The sequence below is a fragment of the Anopheles arabiensis genome, chromosome 2 (genome assembly GCF_016920715.1).
Source record: "Anopheles arabiensis isolate DONGOLA chromosome 2, AaraD3, whole genome shotgun sequence".
Classification (NCBI taxonomy): Eukaryota; Metazoa; Arthropoda; class Insecta; order Diptera; family Culicidae; genus Anopheles; species Anopheles arabiensis.
Genome location: NC_053517.1, coordinates 36,501,765 through 36,521,973, shown reverse-complemented (window position 1 = coordinate 36,521,973; position 20,209 = coordinate 36,501,765). Strand labels below are relative to the sequence as shown.

The window sequence follows — 20,209 nt, the reverse complement described above, 5'->3', positions numbered from 1 at the left end:
ATTTAGCCTTAATCGTTTGATCAGCGATTTATTGTTTGAAGTTTTTATACGTTTTCTTACGATTTTTGCATAGCATTTGCACTGGAGAATTGGAACAGTGCGTGTAAACGTAGCTCTAAATTGTGAATTTTCATGAAAATTTACTGAGAAAAAATAAACTTATGGAAATTAATAGTAATAATTACTGATAACATGTTATCATTTGACTTAACTTACATCAATGTCACGTGAAATCGTCTATCTTTTTCAACTGCAGTGTATTCCACTAGCCCTGTCTGTCTGACAGTTAGTTGCTGATGTTATTATTACTTGTTTACAAACTATCCTCGTTCTAGTCGGCAACCAAACACGCAGAGAGCACGCAGAAACACCAAATGAACATAAAAATCTATCTCTCGTCGAAGCTGATAGAAAAATGCACCTTTTGCGAGCTGTACGGACTGGTGGAAGATTTGCGAGATGAAATCAGATTCACCGTGCTGGATGCAGAGCCACTGCCGAACTACACGGAACCGATCGGCAAGATATGCAGCGTAGCGGACTACACGCAGTTCCGGGCGGCGCAAAGCGATCGAACGCTACGGGAACAGCTGGCACGGGAGGACAATTTCCTGCGGTTGGCCATTTCCAACAGCGGACGAATTAAACACGTGATGGCAAAGGTTAAAGGCGTTACGATCGAATCGCTCAACAAACTGCTCATCATTTACGACGAGAAGGGCTTCAGCAATCTGGCCGAGAACGATCTGACCGCCGAAGACTGCGACAATGATTTGCTGCATCTGGCCCGGCTAATAAAGGCTAGCAAGGCGGAGCCGATCGGCTGGACGGAACAGCTGCACACGCTGACGGAACAGGATGTGGCGCAACGCATGTACGGTGTGTTCCTTCCCGTGGGTAAAGCTTTAAGCGTGGTTTTGCGCAAAACGGCACTGTATTACCATTTCAACGAGTGGGTGGAATGTATACAGCAGAAGGACGCTAATGCTGTGAAGTGGACGTTGCTGATGGACATTTGTTTCGGTGTTGCCATCATGAGTATGATTATGTACTTTGGCAATCCCGGGACAAGGTTCATGGAATTTGCCGAGGTACGGGACGAATTTGCGCAACACACGCTATGTAAGACACGATTTTCAAATCACGTTTATTCCATAGATCGTGGTGGATAGTCTGCTGCAGCTGCTGCAAACGCTCCGCGGCAATCCGATCGGATTGAAGCTGAACGGTTCGTTGAATGAGTTTTTCTTTAGCTGCTTTAGCTACCAAGTGGACCTTTGGTGGATGTTTTTGAGTGAGTGAAGTAGCACACATTAATGTTATCAAAATATAAACGTTTCGTACCATATTTTTAGGAATTCTGTCCCCGGCCATACAGTTCCTCTTCATCCCACTGTCAATTTTGGGTCTGTTCGGGTTATCATTCCAGGTGGCCATGCTTTCGGATTTGATTGTTCTCATCAGTTTACATGCACATTGCTTCTACATCTATGTGGCGGTGTAAGTAAAAAGAATTCATGTTTATATTGGTTTTTGCTGATCTTGAGTGTATGTCCTTTTCTCCTTTTGCAGCCTCTATCGGATTGAAGTAGGCGGCATAGGAGCCCTCTACCGTACCGTGTTGGGCAAGAAGCGTAATGTTCTACGAGATCGTGTCGAGGCTCATGACTACATGAATCGTCAGCTGTTCCTTGCCACGCTTTCCTTCACTGTGTTGCTATTTCTTCTACCGACCATTTTATTCTACTACATCGTATTTGCATCGGTTTGTAGTCCTTTCATCTTGTAAGCTTTTTTTCTAATGAGTGGCTTTTCTCTAACGGTGTTCTATGTACCATTCCAGCTTCGTTTTGCAATTTACTGCCTATCGTACACGCTGATGAAGATACGTCGCACCATTCTTCGATTTCCGTTCGACGCGATGGTCCGCTGGCTGCGGGGCGTGTACACCAACTTGGAAAGCTTGGAAATATACAACATCGGTTCGATCGCGAAGGAAAACGTAACGATCACGTACGTAGCGCCACGCACGGCTACCTTCTGGTTCCGGGACACCTCGAGCGATTTCCCACGCTGGGAACCAAAGTGCCAAACTAGCAGAACGGTTTGGGAGTTTTTAGTTAGCCTTATTAAGGGAGAGCTTGTTACCTTCATCCAGCCAGACGAAAGGATAACGCCGCCTGCAAAGGAGAGGGAAAAATAAATGCGATCCACTTTCCAGTCAATGGACGGGTTCCAATAATAGGACCATTCTTGTGCTGCGTTTTATTCCTTTTTTCGATTGTTTAATGTGGGTTGTGGGTTTTAGCTGCAAACGGCTGTTTCGTGTAACCGTCTGAAACCGGTGCCAAGTGATTTGAATGTGAAATGTTTCACATCTCCGCTACATCATTTTTACACAGCAGTGCGATAATCGCGTTTCAAACCCGCACGCCATAACAGTGCGTTTTAACGATTCAAGGGTAGTTGTAACATTGCTCTCTACATTCCAGTGGCATAACTACATAAACCTTCCATTTTGCCGTGAATTTTCGTGTAAAATCTTAACACAGAGCAACTTTCTTCTGTTTGGTTTTGCTGTGATAACAGGGAAACTGCATATGCTCCGTACTGTCATACCTTGCTGTCAAACGTAGTACGCCATGACCCGACCAGCTCCTCTGCGCCTCCCTTGAAATGTTGTGATGTTTCAATGTTTTCTTTCTGTGATGTTGTTTTTTGTACATCACCACCCCCCACCCCACCGATAAATGCATTTTTTTATCACTGCAATTCGCGTTTGTGTATAGTGTGCGTGTGTGTTTCCTCCTGTGTTTGCTAGAACACAGGAAGCGTAACGCTATTATCTCTGTTACATACACGTAGCAGCAGTACGAAGCACGATACACTGGAGAGCAGGTGATTCATAGTGGCTGGAGGTAATAACAGCGCAACATTATTCAGCCGCGTAGTGGATAGTGGGTGGGCGAGTGAAAATGTGTAATAGAATGTGGTGCTGATCGATTGTGAGTGTGTTTACGCCATCGCCGTTACGGACGTCGCAAACCGGACGAAGTCACCGCAATGGACTCCAGGAAAGATATCTACAACCTCTGGGTGCAATATACGACAAAAGTTAGTGTGTGCGCTTTCTTTGGGGCGTTGGTTGTTGTATCAGTAATCCACAGTGTTTGTTTGTTTTTTCTCTTTGCTGTTTTATCTCTTTTTATCTAGAACGAAGAAACCTACTTTCGGCAGTTCATAGCGGGATTTGTCAGTATATGGCACTCCCAGCTACAGCTGGACTTTGACAATGCGCCCCGGTGGGACGCGGTGGCACCGGATCTGGGACCGCACCTGAGTCGGCTGCCAGACGAGCTGCTGCCCGCTATAGAAAAGTTTCTGATAATCGCACGAGACGGTTGTGAGAATGTAAGCAAACATTGCATAACGCTGGAATGGAATGGGAGACACAAACCGAAAAAAAAGACATATTATCGGTGAACGTGGACGTCATCCCGAAATGGCCGTTTGTTTTGTTTGTATGTCGCACTGGAAATAATCGATCCAATTCTTTACATCCGTTCTAGGGCCGGAAAGAAGAAGGGGAGGAGACGGGCGTGCACGGTAGCTCGATGAGAGAAAATGTGCTGCTAGTGCAGTGTTTGACCGTCATCTGTCGGCATTTCGAAAACATTGCTGCCGTTATCAACTCGAGCTACATCTCGAGTTGCATCGCCATTTCTAATTTTATCATAGCACGGGTGAGTAACGTTTGGATGGTTGTGCGGCTGCAGTGGTTCGGGCATATTGACCCAACTTGTTCTCTCTTCCAATAGCTAAACGATGAACGCGCCGAACAGGAGGACCAGGAAGCGGATCTGCTCTTCGTGGCGAGTGTGGCCCGGCTGCTGGAAGTGCTGTACGATCCGTACCTGACCTGGCGAAGCTACTTACGGGGCCACCACGCGGACTATGCCAGCCTGGGCTACAAGATATCGCAACTGCAGCCGGAAATAGTGCCATTCATATACGACTGCTTCCAGGGCGGTAAGGTGACGAAGCACGCTCGCATCGGCAAAGACCTGGTCCACATTCTCGGTGCCGTTATCGCCGGATCTCAGGTAACTGGCGTACCAAATCCATCCCGCTTTAGGCTTCGTAGAGCGGCAATATTGCGAGAAATTGGCGCTCTCGATCAATCTCGTGTTCGGGCACACTGTTTTCTCTTCGTCATTTCTGCAACTCTGTTCTGTTTTGGTGATTGGTTATGTTTTGTAATAACTTTCATACGTTTTACTTCTCGTTCCTGTTTGCTTTTACTCGTTATTGTCCGACGATACACTTCTGTCTCTCTCTCTCCCTCTCCTTCAGGTAGCTTTAGTTAACGTTCCGCTACCGAATGTCAATTCGTACTATTTAAATAATCCGGTTGGTGAAGGAAATGAACATGTTTCGGTGAGTTGGGTTTTGTCCGCTTTTTTTGCATGCCCTGCGTTGTAACGAAAAAGAAGATAAGAAAAAAAACAGTAATTGCTGCAAAAATGGTTTTGTTTCCTTAGCGCTTCTAACTAACTGCATGATAAAGCTTTGTGGTAGATTATGGCGCCCATTTGTTGTGTATTTGTGTTTTTTGTGCTCTAATTTTATGCTCCTGTAAGTGGTTCGATAAGTAGTATTGATAGTATATTCAATTAACTTTATTTTTGACCATCTAATTGGATTCTTCATGTTTATAGGTTTCCCCTTTGCATGAAAAAAACAGTTTTACATCTTATTTGCTTCCTGATTTGGGGTCCTCCTGATTTAGGATTGCTATCTAACCCAAAGCAAACACTTCATCCACAGTGTTGTGGTTGTGTTTCATTAATAATACATTACCTTTTCCAATTTCCAGCACAATGGACTGCGTGCCATAAGCCCTGCAACAGTTAGCATCATTATAGACGTAGTATGTAAATGGGAAAGCAATGCTGAACTGCGGCAATTAATGCTCCACTGTTTCGCGTTGATGGCAGTCATTCTACAAAAGTCTAGTCCCGAGCAGGTAAAATAATACACCAGGGCTAGCTTTGCTCTTAAACTCTTTCTGATTGGGTTTTGATTTACCTTGATCCCCTTTTTCGCTTTTCCAGCGTCAGATTGATTTGCTGACCATTTTCCAACTGTACATCGGCTCGATACGCGACCTGCTGACGACGGAACACTTCCTGCCGAAGAGTTCCTCGGTGGGCAGCTTCGAGCTGTCGCACGATGACGATAATTACATCGACGTTAGTGCGCTCTGTGCGGCAGTAGCGATCATCCGCGACTTTATTCCCGACCATGCAAACAAGCTCATTCTGTGCAATGCCCTGTTCGAGGCAAAGTTTCTCGCCAACCTTGTGCAGATACCGGAACAAGTGAAGGTAAAACAACCAGATCGATTGATCGAGTAGCTTTTTTTTCAAACGCTTTTTACCTCACCTTTTTGTGCGCTTGTAGAAGTGGAACATCGATCACCAAACGCTCGGCACGGTGCTGGTGGAAACGTTGCAAAAGTTGTGCTATCACTCGGAAAAAATGCAGCACAATCTGATGCACACCAACTCCATCAACGTGCTGTTCGATGGGTTGAGAGAGTTTGGCAAACCTTCGGCCAGCTTGATCAGCCAGTGTTTGGGCTTTGCGTTTGACGAGCACGACACGAGACAGGCGAACCCGGTGGTGGTCACCAAACTGATCGAATGGATACCGCTGATGGGAGAGCAGGAGCAGAACATGCTGAGCGAAGTGCTGCTAAGAAAGTGCGCCGGCAGTATGCAAAGGTGCGTTGAAAAGGTGTAAACAACTGATCGAAAGCATTGTTTTTTACCCATTGGTTGTGTTTCTCTTTTGCAGCAAGCAGCTCGTTTGCAGCCAGAGAACGATCAAACGTATCGTGGACGTTTGCCTATCTCGTTGCCAACGGTTGTCATCCAAGTGTGCAATGAATCTGCTGAAGCTAATAGAGGAGCTAGCCAAGTATAGCATCCTGCCGGCGGAAGTAAACAGCCTGTTCCGCCTGTTGCGCCCCGACGCGCAGTTCGAGTACCGGAAGCTGCTGCTGGAGACGATACTGCGCATTACGCAGCACCGCAGCAGCGCCGGCTCGATGCCGGACAATTTTCTCGACATCCAGACGAACACCAGCGGCATCACGATACCCGAGATACGCAAATGGGAAACGACGCACGGGTTCGTGTTTCACGCCTGGTTGCGGCTGGAGGAGGAACGCTCGATCGCGCAGAACTATCGCCGGCAGCTGTTCAGCCTGACGACCAACTACGGTACGGGGTACGAGTTTTTCGTCCAGAAAAATGGCAACTTTGTTGTGAGTGTGATCACCAAGAAGGAGTTTTTCACTGCCACCGTCACGTCCCCGCAGCTGCTCGATGGGCGCTGGCACTCGGTGACGGTTAGCGTGGTGCCACCGAAGCGATTATTTTCGTACCACCAGATCAACGTGTACCTGGACTCGGTGCAAAAGCTCGGCTCGACGATGAAGTACGCATCGTTTGCGGAAGTGTTTCACTACTGCTCGATCGGGGCACCGTACAACAATTTCCGCAAGGTGTCGCACACATCGCACCAGTCGAACTCGGCGCGCATGAGCCCGGTGCCGGATCCGGGTGTCGCATCGCCGAGCAGCGAGCGGGAAGAGAAAACCAAACCATCGGGCCTGTTTCCGAATCTGATCGAGCGGACGTTCTTCCCCGGGCTGGTATCGCAGGTGCCGAACTATTTTACGCTACCGAGCAAATCAACCTCTTCGCTCGATCCGAGCGTAAAGTCGTACCCGATCGGCATGCAGGACTTGGTGTTTGGGGAGGCGATCTGCTTGAAGGGACAGCTCGGCGCCGTCCTGCTGGCCGATACGAACATCAACCTGAAGAGCCTGTTCGAGGCGGGCCCGAGTGTGGCGAACGTGTTGGCGACCGACATGATCGAATCGTTCGATATGGCCTCCAAGTTTGTGTTTTGCTTCGCGCCGAACGCGTGCTTCGACGGGTTGTGCTTGGACCTGGCTCCGGGCAATCAGTACAACGGCCACCTGGTGGCCAGCGTCGCCCACACGCTCTCGTTACAGAACGCACTGAACGGCATCGGCGGCATGGTGGCGCTGCTACCAATAGTAGACAGCTTGGCGCTGCTGCCCGACGCGGACCTCCCATCGGCGAACGAGCTGATATCGCTCAGCCCGGTCGAGTCGCCGCTGAAGGAGGAACGCTTTGGCGATTGGGAAATGCTGCAGCTAAACTCGCTGACCGAGGCGAAAATCATCCAAAACCCTATCGCTTGCTTCTTCTGCCTGGTGCGCAACTTTATCAGCGGCAGCGAGCTGAACAAGGAGAACATGCTGAAGAATGATGCGATCGCGATCATTAGCACACTGCTGCAGCGGTGCAACGAGCGGCTGTTCGACGTGAACGTGCTGATGGCGGTGCAGCTGCTGATCGAGTCGATACAGAACGAGATGCCGTCGGGCAATATGGAGCTGCTGCACGTGCTGCATCGCGATCTGGTGTTTAACTTTCGCATCTGGGCGAAGGCACAGTTCCAGATCGTGATCGGGCACGTGCAGTACATTAGCACGATTATTAAGGACGATCGGAAGTACTTCCGCCGGCACTTTGGCATACAGTATCTGCTGGATGTAATACAGGAGCATTTTACCAACAACGCCAGCCTGCCGCCCCAGGACGCAAAGATGGTACGGGAGTCGCTGCTACGGATCGTCAAGTACTACATCCAGAAGGAGGTCAACATTAAGGAGGTAAAAGCTGCATGCTCCTTACTATGGTTCGACCAAACGTAAATTTATTCTTCCCTTTTCTTATCCGTTTCCGTTTAGATATCGGCAATACTGACATTCCTCACCACGACCAAGCACGAGGCCACGGTTGGCGAAATTATCGATATGCTTGTGCTGCTCATCGAGGGCAAACACGTGAAGGATCAAATATTCCTGCTCATGTACGAACCACACATGGCCGAGGCGATGTACATGCTGTTCATTGATCGCCACTTTGGCAGTGAGGTGCATATGAAGCTGATCAAATTCATCACCGGCATGCTGTGCACGAAGCGAATATCGGCCAAACATAAGGCCGCTCTGCGGCTGTACGATACCACGATCGAATGCCACAGCCTGTACCCGGGACTGTTCTCGTTCATGCTTCCGTTCCAGCTGGAACCGCACGTCATCCTGGGCCTGCTGGATCTGAACCTAAGCTCCGACACCGAAATGGGCTACGCCGGTGCGCTGTGCCTCATGTACCATTCAAATCTGTTAGAGCTCTCCCTAAAGCTGGAAATAGCGCGGCGTCTAATGACGAGCACGTTCACCAAACCGAAAGCGCCCCAAATGATAGCGAAGCAGGTCGGTTGGCAAGAATCGATCGCACGCCTGCTGATCAAGAAGCCGGTAGAGAACCGCTCCGAGGAAGGAGCGGAAAAGGGCAAGCAAAACCTGCTCACCGACATGGACGAGGTGGTGAAGCGTGAAAGCGAATCGTCCGCTGCCGGGCCGGGTGCGGACGATTTGATCGTGTTCGACGAAGAAAACCTGGAGCTCCACGTGCAGGAGAGCGGCAAGCAGCCGAACTCGTTCATGTCCGAGGCGGCGACGGTGCTGGAGCACGAGATCAAGGAGCTGGCGGACACGGTGCAAGAAGCGGTAGTGGACAACATTGCCTCCTCGATCACCTCGGTGTACTCCGTCATTCGGCAGAAGACGTCCGACATACAGGACACGATCGGTTCGCTGACGCTCAGCTTCGAGGAATCGGCGGGCCGGAAGAAGAAATCCTCCCTCAGCAGCAGCAGCGAGGAGAACGTGTCGCTGGACGAGTCCGGTTCGCTGGCCGGCGGCACCGCCTCGATGGTGGTGGAGGACCTGCAGTCGACGAAGAGTGGCGAAGAGCTGGACAGCAGTGCGGGCAACAGTGTCGATTCCGCCAGTGAGAAGTACGCGGACGACAATGAGGAAGAAAACCTCGTCTGCTCCGTGTCGAGCAGCCTGTTCACGATACTGTGGCGCGGGGTAGAAAACTCGAACGACTCGTGGCAGGAGCGGGGCCAGGTGATGGCCTGCATCAATCTGATAGCGCTTAACAACGAGCTGTACTGCTCGCATCTGGCGCTCCGGCTGCGCATCCTCGAGATGGGTGTGCAGGCGGCCCTGATGGACCTTGCGGAGAATGCGCACCTGGCGCTGATCCATCAGCAAAATGCGGCCCAACTGTTGCGCCTCGCGTACGACCTGGTGGTGCTCGATCCGAACGAAGACGACTCGAAGAAGTGCTCGGTCAAGCTGCTGGACGGGGTGCTTTCGCTGCTCGATATACTGATGGTGTTTCAGCAGAGCAGCAGCGACGACTGGTCAGAAATGTCGCACCTGTGCTTGGGCCTGCTGCTGAAGTGTTCGCACAGCGCGAACTCGGAAATAGTCGCCATGGCAACGGCGAAGCTGCACGCGCTGCTACAAAACCGCACCAATCAGGACCCGGCCGAGATTGGGTACCTAATGTACAGTCTCAATCAAGCGATGTGCAACGCCATCGAGGTGGACAACTCGGAGCAATACTCGTTCCTCATACCGGTGATGAAGGCGCTGCTGGAAAAGTCGCGCATCGTGCTGGGATTGGCCACGCACACACCCGACCTGCCGGCGACTTCTTCCGGGCCGATCTTCTTCCAAGACTTTCAAACCTACTGTGCTAGTCGGCAGTGGACAACGTTTATCGACAAGAAGGTAAGAACTTATTACACATTTTTATAATGCACGGGACTTACCTTTGTGAGGGAATTCAGGTGAAATCATTTCCATTCCTTTCTGCATTGAAACGCCACTTTGGGTACACTTTCTCCCTCTTACATTTATTGTTCGACAAACTTTAAAACAGTTTAATAAATACACTATCCTTCCTATGTAAACGATCGATGTGCACGAAACGCAACACGAAACGAAATACTTTTGCTGTAATGCACTGCTAATGCTACTCGCTGGAGAGAACCACCGTACTGGTAAAACGCAACCGCACGTGCGGTGATGCGACACGTCTATCTCTATCTACCTCTATCTATCTATCTAGCTACCTATTGGTTTATCGTCGTGTCCGACAGATCCTTCTTCTTCCGGTTGCCGCGCGTACCGACATCGCTAATGTCGTCGTAATTTTCCTCCTCATCTTCGTCCAGCATGGTGTAATCGAGGCTACCGCCGGTGGCACTGCGATAGTGCTGCGTGTCTCGCCTGCGGGTCGGCTGGAAACCACCGCCACCGGGTCGGTCCGATCCCGACTTCGCTCCCTGGCTCGATCCGGCGTAGTAGCTGTGCGAGTTAGACTTCTGAATCGACAGTATGTTCAGATCGTCCAGCCCGATCGGTTTCGATGGCCGCTGGTGTGGGGCCGCTGGTTGCTGGTTGCTGGGTGACCCGTTCGCCTGGAAGTAGTTGCTGAGATCGAAATGTTTCGAGCCCTCATACTCAACCGATTTGCTGGTGGAAATGGATGAACCGCCCAAAGGTGGTGCCCGTTGGCCGGTTCCCTTTCCCGCCCCGCCACCGCCCTTGTTCTGTGACGACAGCAGCACCAAGTTAGGCTGTTTGGAGTCCTCGGCCGGTTTGGAATGCGTTACGCCGGCCGGTTTGGAATGTTTGATTTGCTTCTTCGGCTCAAAGTCCAGAAACTCGTCCGCATCGATCGCCACCTGATGGAAGTCGGAACTCGAACCGAACGCATCGCGCAGATCGTCCGTGTCGAGATTGTGCGTAATGCCGGTGGACGGTAGCTTTGGCTTCTTCTTGCGGCGGCCCTTGAAGCGCTTGCCTCCGGAACTGCCCGGTCCGGTTGGGAACTGCTGCTCGTCGGACGCATCGTACGGGGCTGGTTGCTGGTTGCTTTTAACCGGAATCCGCTGCGATTCCGAGCCACCGTCGTAGTAGGAGGTGAACGAGTTGAAATGATCATCCGTCCCGCTGATGGTTTGCAGCGTACTGTGCGGTGGTTTGTTCGGGTTGGTCTTGGTGGGCGTGTGGAACTGCTCCTGATCGTAGCGCGTTGGCAGGCTGGGAACGTACTCTTCCTCGCTCGTGCCGACCGAGCTGTGCGAGGTGGAGTGTGTCGAACTGACGCCACCGTTGTGCGGCGAACGCTTGTAGGACGTTTCGAAATCACCCGAGGGTTCGAATAGGTTCGATTTCGGGTTCGAGGGCACCTCGTACGAGGTGATCGGTGTTTTGTACGGATCTTTGCGGTACTTTTCCAGCGGTAGCTGATGCTTAGACCCTACATCCCCGAACGAGGAGGAGGAGGAGGAGGAGGAGGAGGACGTGTCGGTGTAGTAGTTCCCTTTCCCCGACGGTGTGGTGTACGTATTGATTGCACTCGAATCAGCAAACGAGGGCTGTTTGATGCCGGTGTGCGAAAAGCTGTGAGAGTAGCTGCCGGTGAAAGCGGGCGAATGTTTGCCGGCCCCAGGGAACCCATCGAACCCGCTGGATGAGTCCAGGAACGAGGGCGGTACCTTCGACTCGAACGTGCTAGACAGCCCGCTGCCGAAGCTGGGCTTGGAAAAGCCACCGTCAAAGTTCGGCGATAGCTCGAAGCTCGGTTTACCGAACGATGGGACCGAGCCCCCCTGGTAGCCACCGCTGTGCTTGCCGAACGACGATCCTTCGTAGCTGGGCTTGCCGAAAGACGATCCTTCGTAGCTGGGTTTGCCGAACGACGATCCTTCGTAGCTGGGCTTACCGTAGGACGATCCTTCGTAGTTGGTAATTGTCTGGCCGTACGCAAACGGGGGCGACCCGAACGTGGGCGAGGGGTGAATCGGTGGCTCCCCGAACGAGCCGTGATGGTCGCCGAACGACGCCTCGAACCCGGAGCTGTACGGATCGTCGATCGACTGCGGCACGTAGTGGGACAGGGGCGGATAGTTCACGTTCGGGGGGCCGTACTTGCCGCGCGGCTTAGAGGCTGGCCGACGCGGTGGCCGCGGTTTGCGACCGCGCGGTGGTGGCGGCGGTGGTAATTTGGGGCGCCGTTTGATCACGCGATGTATTTCGACCTCGTGGCGCTTCTGGCGGTGCAGGGCGGCGGGCACTGGTAGAGGTTCAGCAGACACGGCGGACGCATCCTGACGGTCGGGGTCCGGTTGGTTCGATTCCTCTGCCACGACCAGTGCGACGAGAAGCTGTAATGAGAAGAAGAGTTTCATTTTACATATCAAAGCATTAGAAGCTCATGTTTGAGTCTCCATAATGGCTCCCTTCGTTTTCTTTAAAAGTTCGTTTAATACAAAGAAACATAAAACCGCACATTTTACGACAACGACGAACAACATTTTCCTTGCAGTCTGCATTGGCCACTCTCCTCCGGTGCAGTTCAGCTGCGTAGTGATCAGCTGTAGTGCAACGAGTGCAATTTTCAAACAACACCCACCTTCCCTCCCCCTCACTCCCCATAATGCCAACGCCAGTCACACCCATCGGTTGGGAGGGGTAGACTGTTCGAATGACCGAGAAAAATCGTTTACGCACCTTTCGCCGGCACGCGAAGGCAACCACCCCGACCCAAGATGGGGCTTGGTGAATGTCTCTGAATGTTTGCGCATACACACACACACACCCGGCTGGTGGGTTCACACATTAGGGTGGTCGATCAGGAGGGCAGCGGTGCACACTAGAATTTCGAACATAAATTACACGTACGGCACTATCTGCCAAAGGTGACCCCTTCTGCGCCTTCTGCGTTGCAACTCGGCTGCTGCCTGGCGTTGTGACGTTTGGCACTGCAATTGCTGTGCTGCGTTGTCTAGGCAACGCGACAAACTTTTTGTTGTTGTTGTTGCAGCAAACACACTTGGGCCCCGTACGCACAGGGCTCCAATGTGGGTTATTGGAGGTTTTACTTTTTCCCAACACTGTTTCCATCTTTCCATGGGCGTGCGGGGTATACCTCCGGCCGATCCGATAAGCAGCGGATGTGGACGGAAGAAGGGTGTGGACAAGTTTTTCTTTTCCAGCTAACGTCGAAAGAGAAGAAAAACTGGTTTTTCTAGCTGGCACGGTGGCTGGATGAAAATGAGCCGCGGCTACTTTCGATTTCCTCCGCCCCGGCATGCCAAATCACCAACAGCTGGTCTGGTGGTGTGCGGTGGCACCAGCAGGGAACCCAGACAGAGCAGAGCTATGCTTTTCGCGCACGTTCAATGTTTGATTGGTAGTAATTGCTCGGCGTGTGTGTTTGTGTATTTTTGTCGGCAAATGTGGTCAAGGCACGATCACGACGCGCTGTACACGATTATCTCCACGCGGTGGGGTTTTAGGGAAAGGATCACCCGGTGGTGCGCAGGGAAAAAACGGCGACAGAGTTTGGTGAACAAATTGACAGCTTTGTCAAAGCATTGCGACGCCGGCTGCTGCTGCTGCTGTATGATGCACGTGAAATGTGCAACAACGTCTTCCGAAATCGCCACACAAGTTAATAGAAACTATTTTATTGCAACTAACGCAATGCGCCGGCTGATCTTTCCAGCGATTGCATTGAAGCGCTAGGGGTTGGAGAAATTTCCCTGTCCAAGAACGGCAGTGGCTAACCACACGATCGAACAGCAGCAGCGATCGAACGATTGTGGTTTGCTGTTTGCCTGTGCGATGCCCGCCACCTGCTTGGACCGTCGCGGCAGGAGGCGTATGACCCGTTGGAATCCGATTTGAATTTCTCCTATTTGAATTTTCTCTCGTCAAGCGTGCCACCGTGCTCCGGTGTACCTGATGGCTGAAGTTTTCCATGCAATTGTGGTGCCCGGCTGGAAAGTGAGATTAAAAGCACGGATCCCGGGGAGCATTGCAGATTGCATTCAATCGGAAGTCGTAAAACGCATAATTGTAGAGTAGGGGTTTTTTCTTCTTCTAATGCAATGGCTACAATTTCTCTTCCTCCATGCGGTGCGATGATTTTATGCGGTGCAAGATAATCGAATAGTTAAGCAATAATATATTCCACCGTGCGCTCACGACGCGTGCATCGGGGCACGAGCCATAACAACAGCGAAAAAAAAAAACAGTCGAAGTTCACCCCGGGAGGCGTAAATTGCCTTATCATTATTATGCACCCACAGTGAAAGCCTCCGTTTGGCCATAAAAGCATAGTACAAAAGAAAGAAGGGGAAACTTATTCCAAAACTGTTGTGAAAATCCCCAACTCCACCGTTGAGCAGTAAACAACAACAAGCAGCCAGCGCTGTTAAGGCGCGACACGTTGGATGGTAAAATTATGTTAATGAACCCATCAGTTGTTGGCGCGTTTTATGCTGGGAGGGAACGGTGAAAAATCGTGTATCTTCCGTGTGATATATTTGTATTTCTGTGATTTAAATTTGTGTAGTTGTAACACAGGCACACACACACACGTGATTATGCTCCCAGATGCGCCCATTACGTGGCACGTTCTCGGGCTTAGCGCGTGTGGCTTTGATCAGCGCCTCGCGAGATCGCCCCATTAAGGGGATGTCTTACAAATCAACAAGAAGAAAGTTCGCTCCTTGTATGGATTATTTGGAAAATGTGAAGTGAGGTTTAAGTTCCGCCGAAAGAAGCAGCAAAGAAACCACTGGGAGAAGAAGATACTCTTTTTATCGGCAATTATGTAAAGCTTAGAGGCGGGGGCCGGAAGATGGAGTGCCCTTCAAAGACGGACAGGGTGCGCGCGCGTGTGTGTATGTGCGTTGTGCGCCCGGAATGCGCTGAAGAGCTGATGTGCTTTCAGGTCAAATGTTATGCAGGGAAATTGTGTAGCTGCCAAACATTTAAAGTGGATTCGTTTGTTCACCCAGTACGGTTTGAGATATATAGTTGTCAGCTGCTTAACGGGGATTTGAATGAGGTGATTAGACACACACACAATCACTCGTTTTCCCGATGCGCGCGAACCGTTTCGGAAGCGAGTCATTCATAGAGTGGACTCTTTCCAGCTGGGCGCTTATGTTGGGGCACCGTTTGGCAACGCTCGGTTGCAAGAGGGGCGGGGTGTGTCTGTAGTGTCGATGATCAAGCACCACCGGTGTGGTGCCATTGACTGGTCTGCCCGGGATGGCCCGTGTTTGAATGGCGAGAGTATAATGGAACAATTGTGGAATGCTTCATTAACCAATTCGAGTGTGGCAAGAGTTGGTTGTGGTGAAGAGTTTTATTCATAAATTAGTTGCTGCTTTTGTCGTACCATTTGGTCAATCTAAATGATTTTTTTAAAGTGTTGGATGTATTGGAGTATTTATTAAATTTTTACTTTTTTATGTTTTATGCGGTTTGACGCGTATTTACGATTTTTTTTATCACGTTCAAGAAGTAATTCCACATCACTCTGATATTTCATTTTCATCATAATAACTTTTATTTTCTTCACCATGATTTTCAACACTCAACTGACAACGGGTTCAAATTCCGGTGAAAAAAGCAATGGCAGAAGTCTGTTGAAATGTTGAAAATTATACTGAAGAAATTAAAAATTAAAAATTAAAAATTAAAAATTAAAAATTAAAAATTAAAAATTAAAAATTAAAAATTAAAAATTAAAAATTAAAAATTAAAAAAGAAATTTCACTTGGAAAACCCTGTATTCACCGCGTACAAGATGTTAATCCACATCAATTTGATATGTATTTCATTTCCATCATCAAAATTTTTAATTTCTTCAGCATCATTTTCAACATTGAGACATGTTTGATTGAGTTTGACAGTTCTTTGTGACGTGTTGAAAATCATTTATATGTAGTATCTTGGAGACGATAAATAATTATGTTATGATAATCGAATTAAAATTTAGTAACGAATGTGAATTTCGACAGTATTTAAAAAAATTAAAAAGTACAAATTACTTTCTCAGTAAGATAAATTTGGATAATATGTCATTCTGTTTTGCATTGTGAATCATAGTTGATGTAACTTTAACTTTTGACCTGCATTAAAAAAAACTGCTTGATCATCTGCTTGCATCTCGATCAATGTGGATTTTGTTTTGCAGGTTTCAGACGATCATTAGTTATAATTTAGTTAACAAATGATATAATTTCACAGTGTTAAGCACAGTTCATTTTAATATTGACCTCCCAATACAGATAAGTTGAGTGTAAAATGTAAAAAATAGAAATGACCCTTTTGCTCCCATGGTACGTCTATCATTTTTTTGGCCAACCTTTTTTGCGATCCAAAACTATGCAGCTATAGATACATAATTTCCCTTGCCTAACATATAAAAGATCTCACCGCCCGGAAACGGGTGTAGAGCAGCAGCAGCAGCAGCAGCAGTGTTGCGCAAAACAAATAAGCACTTTGAACCTCGTCCCTGTTTATGCACGCGTGGTCGCAGTCGAAAACTTTCTTCCTCTGCACAGCCCAGATTCGAGGTCAGGTATGATGATGATGATGATGATCATGATTTGGATCGACTGGGTGGTGATGAGTGTGCGATACAATCTGTGTGTGTATTTCTCGTTTCGTATTTTTCGTTTTCCCAGCGGCCTTCATGCTGCAATATTGGGGCATCACCGATCATGTCCCACTGAATCACTTGCAGTATTCCCCCCCCTCCCCCCAGCCCCTCGGATGAGCTGCCAATTCCGTTAGTGATGGTTCAATTTAGTGCGCCGACGCAGAAAGCTTCCCGTAGCCATTTATTACCCGATCAACACGATCATTATCGCTAACCACACCGATTGCACTGGGCGTAGTAAACTGGTCGATCGCGCGTACTTTTCATTAAGGGGCGCTCCGCCGAGCGATCGTTGTAAAATGTTAAAAAAGAGCGTGTTAATAACGATCATCGGTGCATCATGTTCCGGATTTTCGTTTTTGTGTGAAATTTTGGACAAACAAAAATGTAGGTTAGCTGTTTTGAGGAGCCTTCCCAGCTGCGGGAGATCGATGAAAATATTTACCAACAGAAGCAGTTGCTGCCAGCAGGCCATATTGTACACCGTCCGCCAGGAGGGAGAGCTGCTCGTTCTTTAATTCACCCACAAACAAACACTACTGCAAATGCGCGTATCGTTCATAAGCTCACAAAGAAATAGATGCAATTTTTCACTCCTTCACAATTTCACGCACCATCACTGAATGTTAAATGCACCGTACACTGATCTTCGATTGGATAAACGCCCAAAAGCCAAAGGCACAATGCACTGCGTTAAGTAATTCCACCTTCTTGCACACCACCAGCTCTGTCGATCGATCGCGAGCGTGTGCGAAAATTTTCCAACCTTGTAGCCCGCGGGACTGTTTGTTTTGTGGCTGTTTTTCACTCTGTTCCTCCAGACCACTCGCCACAGACATACAAAGACACACACAAAGACACACACTCGCACCAACAGTTCCGGTTCTGCTCTTACTCTCTCGGCCACTTCGGGCTCGCAATGTACAGGCGCGCGTCGTCGGTATCGCTGTTCTTCACACGGAAGGAGCTACTGCGCTGAACGGTGTCTGCGTTTTTCCACTTTCATTGCGAAACTAACCGACCAGCGCTGGAGAGGATCTTCTTTTATAAATTTCCAAACGCTACTACTCTCGCCCTTGCCTGCCGCACACTCACATGCACACAGTACACAGACCCGAACCGGCTTCCCGGACCGGAGGCAGCAGCATCGTCGGTTCCGCCCTTCCCTCAAAAGGGGGTGAGATGGCACAAGGCAACGACGCGCTACTACGCTACATTTAGTTTCCTCCCCGTGCTGGCCCAGCGCAGAAACGCTACAGAAGACTTGAACGCTTCCATACGCGACGAACCGGCAGAGCAGAGCAGACGGCACGGAAAGAGAAAGAGCGGAAAGAGCGCGCAGTTTGGGGGTGACTGTGAAAAAGAAATGGCATGTCTCTCTCAAGCTAAGCCGTTCACCTTTCTCTCCTTCTAACCCCTTTCCCCGGGCCAGGCGGGGAAGAGCGACGAGAGAAAATGCTCCACCACCGCGCGACGAAGAATCGTGCGTTTGTTTGCGCTTCCTCCATTGCATACCGTTCGCCATGGGAGGGCATATTCGACACTCGACACAGTAGTACCTATGGGTGGGATTAGATCTTTTGAATGCGAAGGGAGTAAGGGAATAAGCGTTCGGGGGTTTCGCAAACAAAGCTTGAAATAAGAAAGATTACTAGAAACGAAGCATAACGGCATGGGAACTGTGGCGATCGTGCCAAAATGCTGCACCTTTGCCACACTGCACACTGCACTGCACCAGCAGCACATGATCCAATCCCTGTTTCTAGTGGGACGGAACGAATTATTTATGAGCTTTAAGGAAATCAATAATGCACCCTGCTGATTGTTGATGGGAATTATGCTGCTTATTAAAAATCAATTAATGCATTATCGTTTGGCGTTGTTGAAGCGAGAAGAAGCTTCTCCCGCACTGTGCTGTTTGCCTTCTATCGATTGAATTTGTTAACTAAAAACAATACACGCATCTTTTGGCACTTTCTTCCATTGTGACCGTTGTGTGATGCTGCGGCTGCCGCTGTTAGTTATGTGTGATTGCTTTTACACTTGAGTGAAATCACTTTCCTTCATGAATAACACTGAAAATATGTTACCTGCGGCAGGCGTGTGTGTGTGTATGTACCTTCGCGCTACGGTGCTGTGCTCGAAATTCATGCACAAACCGCAAGTTCGAATTGTGACACATTTCTTCCCGAACCGGCGGATAAAAATCGAAAGTTGCCGCTGTCGTCTGGCTGTCGGTCGGTTCACCAACTTACCACCATCCCTACCCCGGTTGAACGGTCCGGTAAGCTTTCCTTCTCGTCACAGTCGCCACCGCTGCAGCAAAGCACCGAAAGGATCGAACGTACCGCCGAAGCCTTGAACTTGGCGTTCGATGTCAAAATTTAAATTAAATCCAATCGTTCCTGTACCGTCCACACGACGGTCCACCTTCCGCGCGGTTGCTTGCCGCGGTGGTACACCACCCTACGTTCACCACCCAAAGCAGCACAGGAAGCGGAACGAATCGTACGGCATTTTGTCCAGTTTGCAGGAACTGGAAACCGGGAAGCGAAGGTTCCTTAAATTCCGCCCGAGCAGTGTGTCGAGTTTCGTTTGTCCGGACAAACAGGTATTTGTTTGTGAAATTGCGGAATCGTTTGCGCGTTTAAGTGTGTAATGCTGCACACTCGCGTGGAAGTGGAGCAGGTTTAGTAGTGCTAAAAACAAGCTCTCCCCGTACGGATGATCGATAATTTCAGTCGACGGGAGGAAGGGTGAAGCAAAAACGGTAACCATTTTCGAAATGGACCAGTGGTAAAAACGACACAGCAGTTTCCATTTCATGCCAGATTAGTTGTGTTGATGGATTAGCTGCTGAGACACTGTGTGCGGACCATGGGCACAGCTGCTCTGTCACTCCAGTCATCATTGCCAGGCGTATAAGCGCGTTTAATAGCGCCACAACATATCACTCCTACTGATATAAAGCTGCTGGGAGAAGCTCCACGCGATACACACGCGCAAAAAGTAATAAAATAAATTAACGCTAACTACTTTCATCCATTCACGTGTCATCGAGATGATAAAATATGTTTATGCGATAGATTTTTTGTTTTACTTGTACCTCCCCCTCTCTCTCTCTCTCTCTCTCTCTCTCTCTCTCTCTCTCTCTCGAATGACCCTTACCCGTCCGATCGATCAATCAATAAAGGGCCTGCCTTGATCGCAGGAAGAGTTTTCAGCAATGGTTTGGTTGCTGTGTTTAATTAGCAGGCAAACACGTTTCGCCAACGGTTTCCTGCTTCCTGCGCAGTACATTTTGCAGCGGATTTGTGCTTGCTTGCTTCTTCTTCTTCTTCTTCTTCTTCTTCTTCTTCTCGATTTGCCCACATCCACTCTCGCCCACCGAACGACCGGTTTCTGGTTGGTGCTGGATCGGCGCTTGGATGTTGATTATATCCGCGGTTATACCTAACGATCGGCGCCGCGTCCAACATACACGCTGCTCTCCCAGCGCGCACAAGACCTAATCAATGGGACGCGATTGACGTTGGCCACAGCCTGCATGTAACCTCGTCGCGCGATCAGACAAATGCATTCCAGCCTGCTGTATGCATGCTGCAGAAGCAAAAGCGAAAAAAAATGTAAAATATAAAATGCAACACATCGTTTCGGGAAGGGCATTCTAAGGCGGAAGTGCGCTTTCGCTGCCGCGTACCAATGCTGCAATC

The 20,209-nt window shown here is 49.4% G+C and overlaps 3 protein-coding genes across 4 annotated transcripts in view; 2 read left to right on the top strand and 1 right to left on the bottom strand.

Annotated features, from left to right (window-relative positions):
• Nucleotides 1–323: 323 nt before the first annotated feature.
• On the top strand, nucleotides 324–2,244 carry LOC120893259. The gene is made up of 5 exons (XM_040295051.1): nucleotides 324–1,091; nucleotides 1,159–1,294; nucleotides 1,356–1,500; nucleotides 1,573–1,765; nucleotides 1,844–2,244. The coding sequence occupies exons 1-5, from the start codon at nucleotides 375–377 to the stop codon at nucleotides 2,201–2,203; spliced, it is 1,551 nt and encodes a 516-aa protein (XP_040150985.1). The 5' UTR covers nucleotides 324–374; the 3' UTR covers nucleotides 2,204–2,244.
• Nucleotides 2,245–2,694: 450 nt separating this feature from the next.
• The window catches only part of LOC120893256 (neurobeachin-like protein 1), a 64,182-nt gene continuing 46,667 nt past the window's right edge, over nucleotides 2,695–20,209 (top strand). The window contains exons 1-10 of one of the 2 annotated variants that reach the window (XM_040295048.1): nucleotides 2,695–3,114; nucleotides 3,214–3,411; nucleotides 3,570–3,743; nucleotides 3,819–4,103; nucleotides 4,354–4,437; nucleotides 4,877–5,026; nucleotides 5,115–5,387; nucleotides 5,464–5,786; nucleotides 5,860–7,774; nucleotides 7,853–9,754. In XM_040295048.1, coding sequence (XP_040150982.1) covers nucleotides 3,064–3,114; nucleotides 3,214–3,411; nucleotides 3,570–3,743; nucleotides 3,819–4,103; nucleotides 4,354–4,437; nucleotides 4,877–5,026; nucleotides 5,115–5,387; nucleotides 5,464–5,786; nucleotides 5,860–7,774; nucleotides 7,853–9,754 — 5,355 coding nt within the window. In that variant the 5' untranslated portion in view covers nucleotides 2,695–3,063. The remainder of the gene's footprint in view (nucleotides 3,115–3,213; nucleotides 3,412–3,569; nucleotides 3,744–3,818; nucleotides 4,104–4,353; nucleotides 4,438–4,876; nucleotides 5,027–5,114; nucleotides 5,388–5,463; nucleotides 5,787–5,859; nucleotides 7,775–7,852; nucleotides 9,755–20,209) is intronic. The other variant, XM_040295049.1, reaches the window with a different exon arrangement.
• On the bottom strand, nucleotides 9,859–17,697 carry LOC120893258. The gene is made up of 2 exons (XM_040295050.1): nucleotides 16,942–17,697; nucleotides 9,859–12,198 (listed from the first exon to the last, which is right to left on the bottom strand). Exons 1-2 carry the CDS (start codon nucleotides 16,969–16,971, stop codon nucleotides 10,099–10,101), a joined length of 2,130 nt encoding a protein of 709 aa, XP_040150984.1. The 5' UTR covers nucleotides 16,972–17,697; the 3' UTR covers nucleotides 9,859–10,098.